We start from the raw sequence: 18,410 nt of genomic DNA on the forward strand, positions 1-18,410 counted from the left end.
TGGGTTGACAGTCATGATGGCCCTCTGAAAGAAGCTATGACGACAATGCGGCCCGCGAAAAAAATTGTTTGTGTTGGAATAATTGTTTTTGCAGAAGTGCTGGTCAGCCTGAACCGGAGGCCTCATGTTTGCTTAAATAAAGATCTCTGTTTGGCTCCGAGGAGTTCTTAGATTCCCTTCCTTTCTTATCTGTGAGAGGCCCTCACTAGTTATGAACAGAACACCTTTGTTCTTTGTTTAGTTCGAGAGAAGTTCTTTCTCTTTTAAACCTTGTAGTTTCTATTCATAAATTGTCGTTGACCGCGATAGTTTTCCTTTGATATAAAGTGTTACCGAAAAGACATACATGTTGAAGTAGTTGCACATAAGTTATCCTATATTTACTCAATGTTTGTATAAGTAGACTTAATGCAAGTTATTTCACATTTACTTAATGTTTGTTGGAGTGTATGCACAAGAGGTATCTGATTATTTACTCATTATTATTATTGTGTGATACTTAGCAAGAAAGTCTAGAACATTGTTTTACAGGGACACGGCACCCAGCACGTTTGGAGATGGCTGCCAACCAACTAAGGACAGACTGCATTGCTGGGGTCACGAATCGGCCAAGGCCTCGCACCACAGAACATCCTTTAGTTTGCTAATCAGCGTTGCTACAGCCACAATCTCCCCTCCCTTTAGCGTAGCAACGACTTTTGTAACCAGGGCAACCCAAAATAAAAAGAGAAGATAGCGGAAGAGGAACTCAGAATTGGTGGAGGTCTGTAACTGGGCTATCTACGTAATTCTCCTCGCGAGCAAAAGAAATACTGGTTGTCTTCTCCTCTTCTTTCAGTGTGTAAAATAATGTCTGATGGTATGTACTTAGACCTGACAGTTTTGACACCCCTGGCATAGAAGAACAGCACTCGTAGCAACATTCATGCACTCGTACCCACCCTTCAGTGCGGAAGCTGAATCCTGTCTGCGTCACCTTAACCTAAAGTTTCATAAATATTCAGCAAAGCTAAATACTGTACAATATGATTTGGACATGTTCAAAAGTGTGAGTAGATCAGTAAAAATACAAAATGGTTACTGGTAGTGTTGCTTATCTGGACGATTAGCATATGTTAACATATGAGTGTATTTAGTTTTTCTGGTGTATTTAGTTTTTCTGGTCTGTTGGTTTCTCATTTATTAGATTAAACACGTGCCTTGGTATCGTGATGACTTTGTTTCCACCCGGACTCTGAGTTTGTCTGGAGGATAACTTTCACAACTTCCACAAATAATTTAACAAAACATGGAAAACAGTACTCCCCTAAAAAACATATGCCACGCCCCTGATGAGAAAAGTAAAAACCAAAGTACACAAAGGCAAAACCAAGTGACTTGATATTGTTGCGCTGGCCTTCTGTTACCAAACGGACTCAGAGTTTGTCTAGTGGATAATAACAACTGCCACAAATAATTCAACAACACGCATGCACGCTCTAGATGAGGGAGTTCGCAACACCCAAAACTGACAAAAACAAAACTGCTAGCTGTGACTTCACCAAGCCTAATCTAATGGAGATGCTCTTGGAGTAAAAAGGTAGACTATAATTGAGATGGTAATCAAGCACAAAACTGATGAGAAATACAGTAGCTCTAAAATTAACATTTGATATACAACCAGTGAAATGTTTGCACTTCAGAAAACACATTTGTTGCTGTGACAGGAAACCTCTGAGAACCTCTGTGCTGAACGGGGAAACCACAGTGGTCGGTTACTTTTGTTTTCCGGTTCGACAGTAAATTCATTCATCCTCGGAACTAAATTTTCATACAGTGGTTGTAAATAAAACATGAATATGATCAGGATTACACCACAAATCTATCTGAAATTACGATAAATATCATAAAAAATGCGATAGAAACTACTTCAAAATTCAATTTCCATTCAGAGCGGGGAAATGAAAAAGAGCTACTGATCACATGACGTTTGCTCGTCTAAAACAGGAAAACCAAAAACTTCCTGCCAACTCAGACACACAGGCAAATAAAGAAAAGAAATCGGTGAGCAAATTATGAACCTTAGGACCTCTGCCATACACATGCAAAGGTAAAAGACGCTTTGTTTTATCCTTATTGTTTTTGTGTTTTATGTTTATGAAGAAAAAGGGATGGTCTGCTTAATTGACACCTACATTTTATTTATTCATCAATTTCTTTCACAGTATTTGAAATATGTGGGAATTTGAATTTTGCATGGGTATTACATTAATCACATGAAAGAAATCACAAGTGTGGCATTAAATATTCTTATAATTATTTATAGTGGAATATTATGAAGATGCCTTATTGTGTTACATAATATGTAATAGAATGATGCGAAGGAAAATACATATGTAATACATATGTATTTTCTTTAGCATCATACAGCGGTTCTAATTCAAACAAAGGCACTGATTTCATCAGATTAAATATAATTCACCAAAGATATTCATTTTTTTGTTCTTCTAGACATGAGAAATGATTGTGAAGGGAAGTACCTGCGTAAAAGAAAAAAAAAGGGCAACCTGGGCTGAATATAAAGGAGCTTTTGATGACTTTCTGTGTCCACTCATATCTACAATTGTCCCCCTACTATTAGATCTTCAGTGAGTTGATTTCATCCTCAGAAGCATTCATGAATCTTAGCGAGGAGGAATGTACTCCTCTAATGATCAGAGACCGTGGAGGCAGCCAGAGGTCCAGTTCAAGCACTGGTGCTAGTCTGCAAGTACACTTGTACTTCTTCCCTCCAACTAAAAATGCAATGACAATACATATATCATCTGGCCAAGTCTCTGCTGAAAATGTTTGCATCCAAGCTGCCAAAAGATGCGGTAAGATGACAATATATTGGTGGTTAAAAAAATGTTTCTCCCTCCTATAGTCATGCTACATTTTGTGAATGTGCGTGTGTTTATTTCTCAAGGAATCTTACCAGTTTATCAAAGTTTATTTGGTTTGGCATCTGGTGGTCTCTCTTTCTGGTATCCTCCATCACATATGTTCAACACAGAAGAAAACATACAGGTCCACTTCAGAGTGAGGTTTGTATATTTAGTTGCCCAGTTCTTACGTCAGTACTTCAGAAAGGAACAATCAAAACCCCTCACCAATGTGAACCTAGCAACTTTCAGTCAGACATGCTAACTGCTAGCTATTCAATTTATTTTTTCTGACACTTCTACTTTGAAAATGAAAGTTTTTCTTTCTATGACGTTTTGGCTTCAAAATCTCAGGTTCTCAGTTAAACCACAATATTGTATCACACACTTGATTTACTTTACTTTTAAAACACAATTTGGTTTTGGTCAATTTTAGACCAAGCGTTATCTGTGATTCCGATACAGGTTTTTCTTTGGAAACTGGTATGGACAGGGATCAAGAATGTCATACCGCTACAGTCTAACCAGAGACAGAATTAGTCCTGTGCTTGACTACTCTGTCATTGACTATCTCTTTGCCCAGGTAAAGAAAACATGAGCTGTTTACTGGGAAGCTTTATGTTGAAATGTATATTTTTTTTATTCATATCTTACTGATTTCTTTGGTTACGTAGGTACGAAATGATTTCATCACAAGTGAAGCTGGAGTGGCTCCACCTTTGAGTGTTCAAGATGAATGCCTTGGCTTGGCTGTGCTGGACTTGTGGAGGATAGCAAAGGAGGAACATCTGAGTGTTAGAGAGCTCTGCAAGATCATTAGGTAATGGCAATATTTACACACAAGTGTGATTCTCTTAATTTGTGGGAGTGGTCTTGGAATTGGATGGTCATCTACCTCAGAGTTAATTTCCTGTGCAGCAGTTTTTACCGACTACCTGTCAACTGGTTTAATTCGAAATAAACAAGAAATGTGTGTTATCTATACCCTCAGCTACAAATCTTGCCTTCCTGAGTCACACCGCCATGACATTCAGAAACGCAATCGCCTGGATCGCTATCGAATCAGAAATGCTCTCCAACGTTTCCTGAAAAAGCTTGGAAATAGCTTTGTGGACGAGTACAGCCTGAAACTGAAGTACTTGGTTCAAATGGCTGGCATCGTTCCCACTTTAGGAAGTGAAGTGTATCACGTCAGCGCTGGGTCTTCCCACTCCACTGGAATGTTCACCCATGTGAAAGTCTCTGGGGAAATTGGAATTCAGACCAGCGGAAGTTGCAATCCTGATGGTTCTTTGGTGAGCTCAAAATGATTTCTCTTGTGAATCGTGCCACAATCTTGACCAGGGGTGTCAAACTCGTTTTTTTTCGCGGGCCGTATTGTAGTCATAGTTCCTTTCGGGGGGCCATTATGATAATAAATGTATGAGCACCTCATATTATATACAGTATAAGCTACAAAGCAAACTGACAAATAACTCGTTTTCAAATCAGACTAGTAAAAACTGGTCAAAGATATTTTTAAAAGTGAAGACAATTTGCAATTCTAGTAATGACACACACATTTGACTCACAATCTGTCTTCACGGGCCACATAATATGATGTGGCGGGCCGTATCTGGCCCCCGGGCCTTGGGTTTGACACCTGTGGTCTTGACGATTTGATTTGGTTGGGGCAACACATTGACCAATGCCAGGTGGTTTGCAAGTTTATATCAAAATTTTATTGGTTCGAAACCCAGCTCCATTCTTCCCTCATTATGCACGTTTCATATTTCCACAGTGCTTTTTTCGGCCTATCTCAGCTGGCAACTAAATATGAAATAAAATGTACCACATTTACTCATCTTGCTCTGTAGGAGTGGCAGAGTTTCTGTGATTTCCAGGACATCCTTGCCATCAGTATGAAGCGGGTAGCTCATGAGCAGGGAAACAGCAGGATGGTGACTGTATTCCGTCATGATGACAGATACATGGTCAGTCGGTTTTTAGTGCCCAAACATTATTAAGAAAAATGTTAAATTCCCAAGCATTACTCTTTGATTTGCATCAAAGGAAGCCAATTTCCAGAGTCGCAGAGAAGCGCTCTCATTTGTGTCGCTGGTTGATGGCTACTTCAGACTGACCACAGACTCCATCCACTACTTCTGTCATGACACTGTGCCTGAAAGTATTCTGGAGGGTATCAAAAACCATTCCCACGGCCCAATCACGTAAGTCCTATTGACAGATAATTGAACTCCGACCACATCACCTATGAATGACATTTTCAATCAGATCGGAATTTGCAGTTGACAAGTTGAAAAAGTTCGGTGCTAAAGGTGGAACATTCCTTCTCCGGCAAAGTCCCAAAGATTTTGATAACTTCTTCCTCACTGTTTGTATTCAGGTAAATTGTGCTTTAATGGCATACCAAAATACCAACCCCAAGATTGTAACCATGTTGTGTTTATGTTCGTCAAGACTCCGCTTGGACTTGATTACAAAGATTGTCTCATCGTTAAGAATGAGCACTATCATCTTCCTGGAGTCCAGAAGTCCTTTTCCAGTTTGAGAGAGCTCACCAGCTTTTACCAGCAAAAAAAACTTGTGCTGGATAACGTACCTACCAAGCTCGGCCATTGCTGTCCTCCCAAGCCCAAAGGTTGCTTTCTTCTGAACTGAATATGCTATGCTAAGTATACCAAGAACATAAAATATATACACATCAAAACGTCAAAACTTCCAAGCCAATTTTAAGAGATGTGCCTTCAAATTATGCAATATAATAATCAATTTCGGTTTCTCTGTAGAGTTTACAAATCTCGTCATCATACGCAACGGAATCTCTGTTGAGGTCCGAGGGTCCCCAACACCTGAGAGGAAAAAGTTCAGTCATATCCAGTTCCACATGATCAAATATGAAGACCTAAAATGGGTATGTTATTGTAGCTGCAAAACTGTCTTCCGATTGTATTGATGATCTACTTTTTGTGAGACTTGAGGATTATTTCATTTGAAACCTTTTGAATGTTTTACTGACAGACTAAGTTTTAGGTTCTGGTTTTCTTAACTCTCATCACTTGTTTGCTTAATCTGGTCTATGCTTACTCTTCCTAGGGGGAAAGCCTTGGACAAGGATCCTTTACACGAGTTTTTAAAGGCTCTAAAACAGACATTCATGATGGGGTGAAACATGTGACTGATGTTCTACTTAAAGAACTTGATGGGGGTCACAAGAACTGCTGGGAAGTGAGTTTAACTTGATTAGAGAACACACACAGATTGATATATTGAGCTATCAATCAAGTTGCATCAACATTCCATGTGTGACTTTGTATTATCTGTCACTCAGTCCTTCTTTGAAGCTGCCAGCATAATGAGTCAAATCTCACACAAACACCTCCTCTTGGTTTATGGCATCAGTATCCATGGAACAAAAAGTAAGTTGAAACTTAAATGCAGGTTCAGGACCTTTCCCTTTACTCCATGCTGTTACAAATGTATCTGATATGTTTAAGTAAAGTTTTGCCAAATGTCTTCAAAAGAGGTTCTCAACGTGATTTGATTAAAGTACCGCATTTTCCGGACTATAAATCGCTCTTGAGTATAAATCGCACCCCGGCCAAACTATGAAAAAAACTGTGATTTATAGTCCGGAGAATATGGTAGATTAGTTTTGTTTTTTTACATCTGCAAAAATACACATATGCATTGATAAGTTTTATTCTTCAAGATTCACTGCAAATTACTGGAGCCGTGTCCTGTTGCTTTGGATGAGCATCTCTGAGTTCTCGCAGCTGTTAACCTTCCTACTCTTTACAGATATAATGGTCCAAGAGTTTGTAAAGTACGGGGCCCTCGATCTTTACCTGAAGAGGGGGCGATCTGTGTCAGTGAGCTGGAAACTTGACGTAGTTAAACAGCTCGCATGTGCTCTCAACTTTCTGGTGAGGAGAGATTTTCATTGTGGATAATGACACGTTTAAAGAACATCGTTATTGAAATACATTGTTCTTGCAGGAGGAAAATAACATTGTCCATGGAAATATCTGTGCAAAAAATCTTCTACTGGCCAGAGAAGGTGACGCATCTCAGGGCATCTCTCCTTTTATCAAGCTAAGCGACCCTGGCATCAGCGTTGCAATGATGGGCAGGGATGGTGAGAAATTCCTCTCATCTCCTAGTGACGAAAAAAGGTGGTCTGAGATAAGATATCCTTAATTGATGCCCACACGAGAAATTCAGAAAGTAATACCTATCATAGAAGACAGAGTGTACTATTTGTGTTCCACAAATACAGTTAGTAACGTATTGTAATTTTCTATTGACACTATATGATAATTTCAGTTATCCTGGACAGAATTCCTTGGGTTGCCCCTGAGGTGCTGGAGGCTCCAGACAAACTGACCTTGGAGTGTGATAAGTGGAGCTTTGGTGCCACGGTGTGGGAGATTTTTAATAATGGCAATGCTCCACTGCAAGACTGGGACCTTGAACAGGTGCGTACATCACTTCATACCCCAAGATTAAATATGTATTTGTATAAAATGTTTCAAATGGTCTTGTTGTTTGTAGAAGCAGCAATTTTATGAGAGTTTCCAGCAGCTGGCGCCCTCTCAGTGGACAGAGTTGGCCGAGCTGATCAGTCAGTGCATGAACCACAAGGCCGTCTTCAGACCATCATGTCGTAGCCTCATCCGTGAGCTCAACAGTCTCATCACATCAGGTGCTGTTGAAGTTCTTGTCCTACTTCAGGTTTAGGCCTCTTCACACATTCTGCTGACACAGTGGCCCAAACAAAACTCTTACAACCATGACTGACATTCATTTTCTGTTTTCTTTACAGATTATGAGATACTTCATGCCACTGAGCCTGTCACCCTCAACCCTGTGTCTCAAGCATCTAGTCATGCACTGCAGGACCAGACTTTGTATGAGGAGCGACACCTACGGTACATCTCCCTACTCGGAAAGGTACTTAAGTAGTCTCCATACGACAGAAATATGTGACGGCATGACAGGGCTCGAGAATCCTGTTTTTTATATGAGCACAGTGGCCACTGGCACAACTAGAAAATGTGGGTGCATAGACTATAAATCAATTTGTGAATAAATATTCACATTTTCACTCACCTTTACTATAATGCTAAAGTTTACAGAATATAAATGCATTTTTAAAAAGAAAGACATTTTAAGGGTATAAAATGAATAATTTTAGTCCGAAATTTACAGGCATGACAATTACTGATCCAGTTAATCTGATGTCTTTTTTTAAACCGAAGGGAAATTTTGGAAGCGTCGAACTGTGTCGTTACGACCCACTGGGAGATAACACAGGCGAGATGATTGCTGTGAAGAAGCTCCAGCCTAATAAGGAATCAACCCTGGAAGACTTTCGTAAAGAGATCAAAACCCTCAGCATGATGTGCTGCGACTACATCGTCAAGTATAGAGGGGTCTGCTACAGCATGGGTAACACAAATATCTGTCAAAACTATTTTGCTTTTCATGTGACAAGTTTGCGAACAAACACGTCATGTTACATATATAGCACCTTTTCACGTTTCTTGTCTTTGCAGCATTCTGGGATTTGGTTCCGAACTTCATTGTAATTTAGAGTGCTTGAAGCAACATCGAAAGATAGTAACCTTGAATTGTGTTTTCAGGGCGGCTCACAATGAGTTTGGTGATGGAATATTTACCACATGGAAGTCTTATTGTGTATACAGAAATCAACCGACACAACATTAATACCAGGCGCATGCTACTCTTTGCTTCACAAATCTGTAAAGTAAGATTTAAAAATATAATCTTACATGCAGTTTTCTTGCTTCTGTGAATTTAATGTTGACTATGAATGAATGCAAAATCTTCATGGTCTAAGTCTTCCACCTACTATTTTAATGGAATTTTTTTTAACTCTTGTTTCCATGCCAGTGTTGTGCTTCCAGGATTGTGTGCACCATATTCTATGACTACAAAGATGCTTCTCAACCGCTCATAACTTATCTTGCATGTTGTTTTTCTTTACCACCAAGAACTAGAAAAGACTAAATTAACAGCACCTCTGCTGGTTAGACCCAAGTAGTGCACTCCATTTTCTGGAGTCACTTCATTACTCAACATCAATTCCACTATTTAACTACGTCATATTTCAGTAAACAATTATTATTCCTATACTTGATACATGTAGAACAATTTTCATTGAGGTGCAGTCCAACAGAGATGTTCAAACGATTGGAAAAATTGTTGTGGGGAGTAAAAGATCATCTTACTTGTTTTTCCCATGCAGATGGGTAGGCAGGAGTGATGAGTGATGTGTCAAGGGATGTCATGTGATTAATGTTTTTATCTTCCAGGGCATGGCATACCTGCAGACTTTACGCTATGTGCACCGAGACCTTGCTGCCAGAAATATCCTTGTGGCTAGTGAATCGCTGGTTAAAATTGCTGATTTTGGACTGACCAAGATTGTTCCTTTGGACAAAGAGTACTACAGAGTCAAACAGCCTGGAGAAAGTCCCATCTTCTGGTGGGTCTCTTCATTTTGGAAAACATGAAGGCCAGTTTTTGGTGAATACTGAAAACATTTGAGATTTCACATCAAAATATAAAACAAGCTCTTAGCATCTAAATTTTTTCTGCCCAGTACTTAGAGGCTTTGCTTCTTGAACTTGTTTTTTTTTCCAGCTCCTCTAGATAGCTAGAGTGTTGGTTTAAAGAAAGGGGTTGAAGAAGTTCAGGTTCAGATTTGAGTTTTAACCTGTAAAGACTACATGTTGAGGTCTTGTCTCACATGTATATATTTTGATGTCAGCAAAAATAATTACCTCACTGTTGCACTGCATTTGGAGGGACGTAATACTCAATTATACATCTGCGTCCAATGCAGGTATGCCCCAGAATCCATCAATGAATTTAGATTCTCCCAAAAGTCAGATGTGTGGAGTTTTGGAGTTGTTCTTCATGAGCTCTTTTCCTACTGTGATGTAAACTCCAGCCCCAAAAAGGTGAGCATCTTTACACGTGTGGTTGGCCTAATTAATCTCAAACCGTGCGTGGTTAATTGATCATTTGTGCATGTTTCAGCTATGTATGCAGGAGATTGGAACTAATGTGCATGGATTATCTGTTTCAATGCATCTGCTAAATATCCTCAAGGACAACTGGAGGTTGCCTACCCCTCCAAACTGCCCACCCAAGGTAAAGGGGAGGGTTAGCTGTATGCACTGTAGTATTAGTACATCCACATACAACGTGAAAATGAAAATGTCATTATCGCACCAGGTCTACGGTTTGATGAGGCAGTGCTGGGTTTACAACTTTGAGGAGAGACCGTGTTTCTCCAGCCTGGAGGATCAAATAGAAATCATCATGCAAGAAGAGGCTCAGAAGGAGATCCCGACAGGGAGATCCTCTCACACTGCTTCAAAAAATGTCACCACATCATGTTTACAGCGACTGAGTGAACATTAAGATCATGTGTACAAGCGCTTTCCAGCAGGATCTCAATGGTTAAAACACACACAGGAAGGGAAAGTTTGGCAATAATCTTAAATCTGACTCCATTTTTTGAAAAAGTTTGAATCCTGTTACTATGTCACATTAAAGTCATTTTAAGAAGACAATCTCCAGATCTGAAGTGTCTTTAATTAGCTTCTTTTGTTAAGGAATCTGTGTCTGAATTAAAGTGGTATTATAGAAATTCACTTAAAAGTCAGAAAGTGGGAATTCGGACTTTAAAGTCAAAATTCTGAGGGGGGGGGGGGGGGGGGGGGGGAGTCAGAATCCTGTGACCCCATTTTTTTTTCTTCTTCTTCACTGGCCCTAATCCTCTTCCGTAAATCCGGGACATCTCAGTGTCCCGGATTGTTTCTTTTCTTCTTCAGGACAGACCATGAAAATCCGGGACAGACGGCAACACAACGCGCAACCACCAGCCGAAGAAGAAAAAGGCGGAAGTCAGCACCACATCGCTAAGCGGAGGACGGCCAATGGGACTTGGTCTGGTGTTGAAAAATGTGTAAAGTCAGAATCCTGCGGGATCTGGTCAAGCACCGAGTAAACGTGGCCATCGAGGAGATATTTGAACTGTTTGACCAAACCCTCGGGGAGTACGAGGAGGAACTTTGCCGAACTAAAGCGGAGAACGTGCGACAACGCGAACTACTGGACACTGTTCTCAACCCCCAAGTCGCAGTACACGCAATAGGTTTGCGCAAATATGGTTCAATGTGAACGATGTATTTTCTTAGCAAACAGTTCCCGTAGCTTGTATATATTGGAACAAAATGACGATTAGTTTCAGTCCGCCATTGCTCGCCAGCCTCCATCTTGACTGGCGGTACCTGCTTTTACGGTCAGCTTTAGGAAAGGATGCACTCATTTCCGACAGAGACGTGCAAAATATCACGCCATCTTGGTATGTGCGTAAAATGTCAAAGGTTATTTTACATAAAATCACAAAAGAGCATCATCAGACAGGTCTATTAATGACGATTCCAATGATAATTTTGAACAGAAAAAATACATTCAAGTCTCCTTTAAGTATAGTAATATAACATTGAGTAAATATGAATAGAATAAAAGCCAAATAAGGACTATTATTGCCAAGTGAACAGGGCACATGCTCATTTGCTTAAAAAGGAAAAACAATCGACCACATGACAACTCATAATTGGTCAACCTCATAATATAGCACCCTTGATTCAAGACACTACTGTATTGATTTCTCATGATGAGACTGTTACAGTACCTTAGATGACATGTGACAAGTATGCGAAAACCCTCAAATCTATTCATTTGTCATGTATTTTATGCTGTGCAGAGATCCAGCAGGTGTTGGTGCAGAGTCAAGAGGCAGCCACCCAAGAGGGCGAGCTTTCACGGCCCCCATGCATTAAGAAGGAAGCGTGGAGTAGTCAGGATGGGGAGCAGCTTCAACGGCAGCAGCAGGAGGCTGATGTCAGGGCATTCATGCTGCCCGTTGGCGTGCCTGTAAAGAGTGAAGATTATAGCCCTGAATCTCAGCAGCTTCATGGTGGGCAAAGTGAACAGAACAGAGAAGCTGACACTCCACTGTCAGATATGGACGAGGTGATGTCACAGTCATCCGATACGGAGCACCCAGAGCGCGCCAAAGAAACTTTGGCAAAGAACTCCCAAGGCGATGCAACGCATCACACAGACAACAAACAATTCAAGTGCTCCGAATGCGGCAAAACGTTTACACACAAAGGAAGTTTAAAAATCCACATGATCAAGCACACCGGAGAGAAACATTTTGCTTGCTCCTGCTGCTCCAAAACCTTTTACTTGAAGCATCACATGAACCGACACATGCGAATACATACGGGGGCGCATCCCTACTCCTGCTCGGTTTGCGCTAAAGGATTCCGAGATAACTACAAGCTCATCAACCACATGAGGACACACGTGGCCGAGAAACCTTTTGCATGCTCACTTTGTATGAAACAATTCTCCAGTCGGGAATGTCTGGGCCTGCACGTGTCGACCCACGCAGAGGAGAACCCAAATGCCTCCAGTAGGTCCAACCAGAGTCAGTCACAAGTAGTGAGCAACTTTGCTCCGCTTTCAGATCCGGATGACAAAGACGCAATGGCTCCGTTTTCTGATATGGATCGTAGCGACGACGGCGAAGAGGCGGATAAGAAGTCCGACGACGAAAACAGTAACTTCATCTGCTCCGAATGCGGTAAAACCTTTGACCACAAGGGGCATTTCAACAGACACATGATCACGCACACTGGGGAGAAACCTTTCGGCTGTTTGTTTTGTACCAAAAGCTTCACCCGCAAATCTGATCTGAAGGTGCACATGCAAATCAAGCACACAGGTGACAAGCCTTTCAAATGTACTGTCTGTGCCAAAACCTTCCCCATCAATAGATATTTGATCACGCATATGAGAAAGCACGACGCCCACCTCCCATTTAGCTGCTCAGCGTGCGGGAAGGGTTTCTCTACCAAAGAAGACTTTGAAACGCACACCGCCACAGAGGCCGAATGCGGCGGATCGCAAGCGGACGACACGCCGCTGCACTCTTCGGAAACGGACCACAAAAAGAACTCTAAATGTGCCCCTGCACAACACGCAGGCTTCATCTGCTCCGAATGCGGCAAGTCCTTCGTCCAGAAGGCCACGTTGAACCGGCACATGCGAATCCACACCGGGGAGAAACCTTTTGGCTGCGCCGTTTGCAGCAAACGCTTCTCCCGAAACGGAGATTTGACCATCCACATGAGAACACACTCGGCAGAAAAGCCCTTCAACTGCACCCTATGTAGCGAATCCTTCTCCCTCAAGCACTACTTGAACGTGCACATGAAACGACACTTTGCCGACAAGCCTTTTGCTTGCTCCGTGTGCATCAAACACTTCAACACCAAGGCACACCTGAAGACACACATGAAGCGACACACGGGGGAGAAACCCTTCAGCTGCGAGGTGTGCGGCCGCTGCTTCTTCTGCAAGCGTGACGTCAGGACGCACATGAGGACGCACACGGGGGAGAAACCCTTCACCTGTCCCGTGTGCAATAAAGGCTTCTCCACCAAGACGTACGTCTCCATGCACATGAGAACGCACACCGGCGAGAGACTCTTCAGCTGCGACGCCTGTCATAAAAGATTCACTTTTAAGACACAAGTCTACAGTCACGTGTGTACCGGATATAAAAACGGCAATAACAGCACGCCGTGACTTTGAACAGCATAGCAGACTGAATGTTAAGTTGTTTAATGTCTTGTTGTGTTTTGTGTTTGACTATGGAGAATCATTTCTTGCCAAACCCAGACTGGCGGAAAAAAACGGTAACTATGTCATGACGTTAAATGTTAGAGTGGTGGTCACTCCAACTTATTTTGCAAGAACCACATGGGAGACAATTAAGTCTTTTCGGGCACCTGCAGGCGGAGAGTCCATTCGTCACTGTGCGTACAGCAATGATCGAATGACGTCTGACTCTCGCTTCCCACAAGAGCATCTTTATTAAGAGAAAAAGGGTGGGGGTGACAGTGGACTGAATAAACAAGTTAAAGCTGTTGATCTCTAGATTAGCAGAGCAGGGAATGTTTTACGACATTGTGTAGGATGGGACAAGCTAAGTTATTTATTACCGGTTACATACCAACATAAGCATAAAACTAATCTACCTAGGTTATTTATTACCGGTTACATACATTCCAACATAATCATAGATCAAGATAGTTTGGAAAACCCTGACATTAAAACACGTTTTTTATTATGCTCGCATCCTCGATCTACTTTAAGAATTTGAAAAAAAATACAGTTGTGTTTGATAATGATCACATTTTGCATGTGTTTTTACATAATATTCAGGTTTAAAATGATAGGTTTCATGGCTTAACGTCATTATGTTAAGACGTGGAATGTCTGTTGAAACATAACTAATGTAATAACGTGATATGGAACTTTTTTGTTTCTGGTATGTCACCAATACGCATGCTTAGCGAAACAATCTAACTCAATTTACAATTTAAAACAACGTCAGGATCGATCAAGCACTATATGTCAAAACACTACAATAAACATCAAATTTAAAAACTAGCAGGTATGAAGAAGGAAATCGATTCGTATTATCTAATTCAATCCAAAAGAGAGCAGCAAACAGCTGCCGTGGATCTTAACTTCCGCCCAACTACCACCGAAGAAGAACAAGGCGGAAGTTAGCTTCGCATCGGCTAGCGGGATTTGGGCAGTGTGGAACATGTGTAAAGTCAGGATGCTGCGAGAGCTGGTGAAGCAGCGACTAAACGTGGCCGTCGAGGAGATCTTCCAACTGCTCGAGAGAACCATCGCCGACTATGAAGAGGAACTTTGTCGAACCAAAGAAGAGAACGAGCGGCAACGCGAACTACTGGACTCTGTTCTCAAGCCACAAGTTGGACTACACACGTCTGGTTCGTTCTCGAGTTCATCATGTCCGACAATAACTATTTGCTGAATTGTCTATTTAATCTTATAATTATTTTTCTTTTAGCCGGATGTACGTAGTTGCCGTTAGCAACCACAATTTTGGCTTGCGTGTCTGCATTACGGTATTGTCAGTGGCATTTTTTAACAGAAGCTATTCCAGTAAAATTTAAGTCGTCCTGTGTTAAAAAGTAATCATTTGATGTTGTGCAGCCGGAAAGTATTTCCCTTTTCAAATGACTTTTTCCACATTTACCTACGACTAAAATGATGACGGCCAAATTCCCCTAAAAATGAATAAATTCGCATTATCGTTGATGTTTTTGTTTTTCAGACATACGGCAAGTGTTGGTGGAGCGTAAAGAAGAGCAGCAGGAGGAGCCAACAGAGCTCTTTCCTGTTAAAGAAGAAGAAGACGAGGAGGAGGAGGAGGATGAGTGGACCAGCTTTGCCGTGAAGAGCGAAGACGATGGCGTTCAATGCAGCGAGGAGAGCCAAAGAGGCACAAGCTTGGAAATTGAAGCAAAAATTGAAGCGAACACCCGCTTTGCTCCACTATCAGACGCTGACGACGCCTTCTTCGCCTCTTCTGACACCAAGCACAGCGACGACGCCAGCGAACCTTCGGACCCTAAAAGTGACAACAGCCCATTAACCTGCATGGAATGCGGCAAAACGGTTGCCAATAATTTAAACACATGCATGAGAACTCACAGCGGCCAGAAACCGTTTGCGTGTTCATTTTGCTGCAAAAGCTTCACCAGGAGGTCCGATTTGAAGGTGCACATGCAGATCAAACACACGGGCGAGAAGCCTTTCAGCTGTGACATTTGTGCAAAGAAATTCCCCGTCAAGAAATACTTGATGATTCACATGAGGACGCACTCTCTGGAGAAACCTTTTGCTTGCTTGACTTACGCGCAGAGTTTTGCCATCAAAGGGGAATTGGAAGCGCGTGGCGCATCACAAGCGGACATTGCCGTCGTTGTGTCGCACTCCTCCGAGACGGACTCGAACCCCAGGTCCTCTAAAGGCGACCCGGCGCAGCCCGCCGACAACCGAGGTGGCACAAGGTTGGAAATTGAAGCTAAAGTGGATGCACAACCATCAAACGCCTGCTTCGTTTCACTATCGGAAGCCGAGGATGCCATTTCCACCTCTTCCGAGCACAGCGACTATGCCAAAGAACTTTCGGACCTTAAAGGTGACAACAAACCGTTAATCTGCACGGAATGCGGCAAAGCGTTTATCCAGAGGGGAAATTTAAACAGACATATGAGAACGCACAACGGCGGGAAACCGTTTGCGTGTTCGTTTTGCAGCAAAAGCTTCACCAGGAAGTCTGATTTGAAGGTGCACGTGCAGGCCAAACACACGGGCGAGAAGCCTTTCAACTGTGACATCTGCGCTAAAAAATTCCCCGTCAAGAAATACTTGATGATTCACATGAGGACGCACTCTCTGGATAAATATTTCGTTTGCTCGACTTGCGACAGAAATTTTGCCACCAAAGTTGAACTGGAAGCGCACGGCGAGCGTTGCGGCGCATCACAAGCGGAGGTGACAGCCGCTGCGTCGCACTCCTCCGAGACGGACCCAACCCCAAAGCCCCCCAAAGGCGACTCGACGCAGCCTGCTGACAACGCGCAGTTCATCTGCGCCGAATGCGGCAAAACATTCAGCCTGAAGGGAACGTTGAAGCGACATATGCGCACACACACCGGGGAGAAACCCTTCAGTTGCACCGTGTGCGCCAAAAGCTTCTCCACTAAGTCGGACATGAAGACGCACATGGCGACGCACTCGGGCCAGAAGCCCTTTGGCTGCACCATTTGCGGCGAGACCTTCTCGCTCAAACAGTACTTGAAGATCCACATGAAGCGCCACTTTGCCGACAAGCCTTTCAGCTGCACAGTGTGCGCCAAGCGCTTCTTCACCAAGGCGCACCTGAAGACGCACATGAGGACACACACAGGGGAGAAACCTTTCAGCTGCGAGGTGTGCGGACGCTGCTTCTTCTGCAAGCGCGACGTCAGGACACACATGAGGACACACACCGGGGAGAAACCCTTCACCTGCCCCACCTGCAATAAAGGCTTCTCCACCAAAGCCTACGTCACCATGCACATGAGGACGCACACTGGCGAGAGACTCTTCAGCTGTGACGTCTGCCATAAAAGATTCACCTTCAAGACACAAGTTAACAGCCACGTGTGTACCGGACAGAAAAACAGCCGGAAAGGCTCGACGGCACTTCAGAAATAATATCAGATATTTTATTCAAAAGAATTTTAAATGGTCCCTCGCATTCTCAATATGAACTCACCCACCCTAAGCTGAAAAACTCAAGTATTTACACCCATTTTTGCCTTTTATGTTCTTCCTGTAATTGCCACTAGATGCCGCCAAAGCCCTGGCTATTAGGAAAGTGGAAATTGGTGTCAACGCAGGACTGAAGTAAATGGGACACTTCACTCTCTGACGATGCTACTAGCAAACAAACTAGCGCTGCAACTAATTTTAATTATTTCATTCATTTTAATCATCTTGCAGATAATGAAAGCAAAACTGGAGTGAAACAGTCAAGTTTTTACATGTGAATTGACCTTTCTGTATTTTTTCTAAAGTAAGGTATTTTATATTGCATCTTTAATTTGGAAACAAGTCCCTGAATTCACTTTACATGGTCGCTCGCTAAGTTTACATGTGTATTTGAGGTTCCTCCTAAAATTTCACTGTAAAGCTCGTGTATGAATTTACTATGTGTCATGCAAAGACAATCTGTGATGTAGGTCAAGCTGGGTGTAAGAATAGAAATATATTCTAGTACTATTCTTACACCCGCCCAGATAAAGTAGGCTATCGGCTATACATGTTGCAGTGAAATCATCTTGCTATTTTAAACCTTTAAATACATGACACTCTTGTGGCGTGATGACGAATACACATGTTCTATGGGTGCGTGTTTATCAGTGGAAATTCCTTCCGGGCCTATCTCAAGCCCACTCCACTGTAATCAGTAGCTTTGACGAAGAACCCGGAATAGCTTAGCAAGAGCACTAAATACAAGAGCGTGGGCCCACAAATAGATGAGAAGTGAGGCTCTCGAGCTGCATCCCTTACGTCCGCAGTCTCTGGACTTGCTCCAAAAGTTGCCATTCTAAGCCCTGGGATGCTCCTCATATGGTCACAGTTGCCCTGCAGCCAAGCGTAGAAGCCCCCGGCTGGACCTGTAGCTCCCTGTCTGATTTGAAAGTTCAGTCAGTGTCATCCAGGCTGTGATTTCCTCCTTAAATGACTAAAGTAGCTTAAGAAGTGTCATTTTTGCTTGGCCGGACAAAGATCTGACAGTCAGCAGTGAAAGGAAATACAATGCCTTGTTAGGATGGAACTCAGGCGCGGCAAATACAATGGGCCCCAAAATTGAGCCCTGTGGAACACCATACAACCGTGAGGCAAACATCGAAAGTCCTGCCTGTGAAGTTGCATCTTTAGCCCTCGAGAGCACCACCACTAATGCACACTAATGCGTGGTGCTGGAAATAAGCCAACAGAATAGTTTGGTCTATCGTA

The 18,410-nt window shown here is 42.5% G+C and overlaps 3 protein-coding genes across 5 annotated transcripts; all 3 read left to right on the forward strand.

The window, feature by feature from the left end:
- Positions 1 to 1,931: 1,931 nt before the first annotated feature.
- On the forward strand, positions 1,932 to 10,510 carry jak3 (Janus kinase 3 (a protein tyrosine kinase, leukocyte)). 2 transcript variants are annotated; one of them, XM_061297256.1, is made up of 24 exons: positions 1,932 to 2,089; positions 2,621 to 2,855; positions 2,948 to 3,065; positions 3,369 to 3,486; positions 3,578 to 3,723; positions 3,895 to 4,198; positions 4,760 to 4,876; positions 4,956 to 5,113; positions 5,178 to 5,289; positions 5,364 to 5,544; positions 5,693 to 5,817; positions 6,000 to 6,131; positions 6,235 to 6,322; positions 6,705 to 6,829; positions 6,903 to 7,041; positions 7,230 to 7,381; positions 7,458 to 7,608; positions 7,729 to 7,856; positions 8,165 to 8,354; positions 8,549 to 8,673; positions 9,242 to 9,414; positions 9,775 to 9,892; positions 9,972 to 10,085; positions 10,170 to 10,510. In XM_061297256.1, exons 2-24 carry the CDS (start codon positions 2,657 to 2,659, stop codon positions 10,356 to 10,358), a joined length of 3,402 nt encoding a protein of 1,133 aa, XP_061153240.1. In that variant the 5' UTR covers positions 1,932 to 2,089; positions 2,621 to 2,656; the 3' UTR covers positions 10,359 to 10,510. The 2 variants fall into 2 exon arrangements, with proteins under 2 accessions (XP_061153240.1, XP_061153241.1); XM_061297257.1 differs by lacking the exons at positions 1,932 to 2,089; positions 2,621 to 2,855 and having other exon boundaries at positions 3,340 to 3,486.
- A 151-nt stretch (positions 10,511 to 10,661) lies between these two features.
- LOC133167476 (gastrula zinc finger protein XlCGF57.1-like) lies at positions 10,662 to 14,471 on the forward strand. Of its 2 annotated transcripts, none has more exons than XM_061298313.1 (2): positions 10,662 to 11,094; positions 11,710 to 14,471. In XM_061298313.1, exons 1-2 carry the CDS (start codon positions 10,902 to 10,904, stop codon positions 13,602 to 13,604), a joined length of 2,088 nt encoding a protein of 695 aa, XP_061154297.1. In that variant the 5' UTR covers positions 10,662 to 10,901; the 3' UTR covers positions 13,605 to 14,471. The 2 variants fall into 2 exon arrangements, with proteins under 2 accessions (XP_061154297.1, XP_061154298.1); XM_061298314.1 differs by lacking the exon at positions 10,662 to 11,094 and adding an exon at positions 11,101 to 11,304.
- A 104-nt stretch (positions 14,472 to 14,575) lies between these two features.
- Positions 14,576 to 17,708, forward strand: LOC133167483 (oocyte zinc finger protein XlCOF6-like). Its single transcript, XM_061298327.1, has 2 exons — positions 14,576 to 14,824; positions 15,172 to 17,708. Exons 1-2 carry the CDS (start codon positions 14,632 to 14,634, stop codon positions 17,100 to 17,102), a joined length of 2,124 nt encoding a protein of 707 aa, XP_061154311.1. The 5' UTR covers positions 14,576 to 14,631; the 3' UTR covers positions 17,103 to 17,708.
- The last annotated feature ends 702 nt before the right edge of the window (positions 17,709 to 18,410 follow it).

Source organism: Syngnathus typhle, linkage group LG14, assembly GCF_033458585.1.
Source record: "Syngnathus typhle isolate RoL2023-S1 ecotype Sweden linkage group LG14, RoL_Styp_1.0, whole genome shotgun sequence".
Taxonomy (NCBI): domain Eukaryota; kingdom Metazoa; phylum Chordata; class Actinopteri; order Syngnathiformes; family Syngnathidae; genus Syngnathus; species Syngnathus typhle.

Excerpts from the sequence above, each read along its gene's own strand:
- jak3 (XM_061297256.1), top strand. The coding sequence starts at position 2,657 with ATGAATCTTAGCGAGGAGGAATGTACTCCTCTAATGATCAGAGACCGT. Across the intron at positions 3,066-3,368 it reads CAGGTCCACTTCAGAGTGAG|GTTTTTCTTTGGAAACTGGT; the intron begins GTTTGTATATTT and ends ATTCCGATACAG. Across the intron at positions 6,132-6,234 it reads GTCACAAGAACTGCTGGGAA|TCCTTCTTTGAAGCTGCCAG; the intron begins GTGAGTTTAACT and ends TCTGTCACTCAG.
- LOC133167476 (XM_061298313.1), top strand. The coding sequence starts at position 10,902 with ATGTGTAAAGTCAGAATCCTGCGGGATCTGGTCAAGCACCGAGTAAAC. Across the intron at positions 11,095-11,709 it reads AGTCGCAGTACACGCAATAG|AGATCCAGCAGGTGTTGGTG; the intron begins GTTTGCGCAAAT and ends TATGCTGTGCAG.
- LOC133167483 (XM_061298327.1), top strand. The coding sequence starts at position 14,632 with ATGTGTAAAGTCAGGATGCTGCGAGAGCTGGTGAAGCAGCGACTAAAC. Across the intron at positions 14,825-15,171 it reads AGTTGGACTACACACGTCTG|ACATACGGCAAGTGTTGGTG; the intron begins GTTCGTTCTCGA and ends TTTGTTTTTCAG.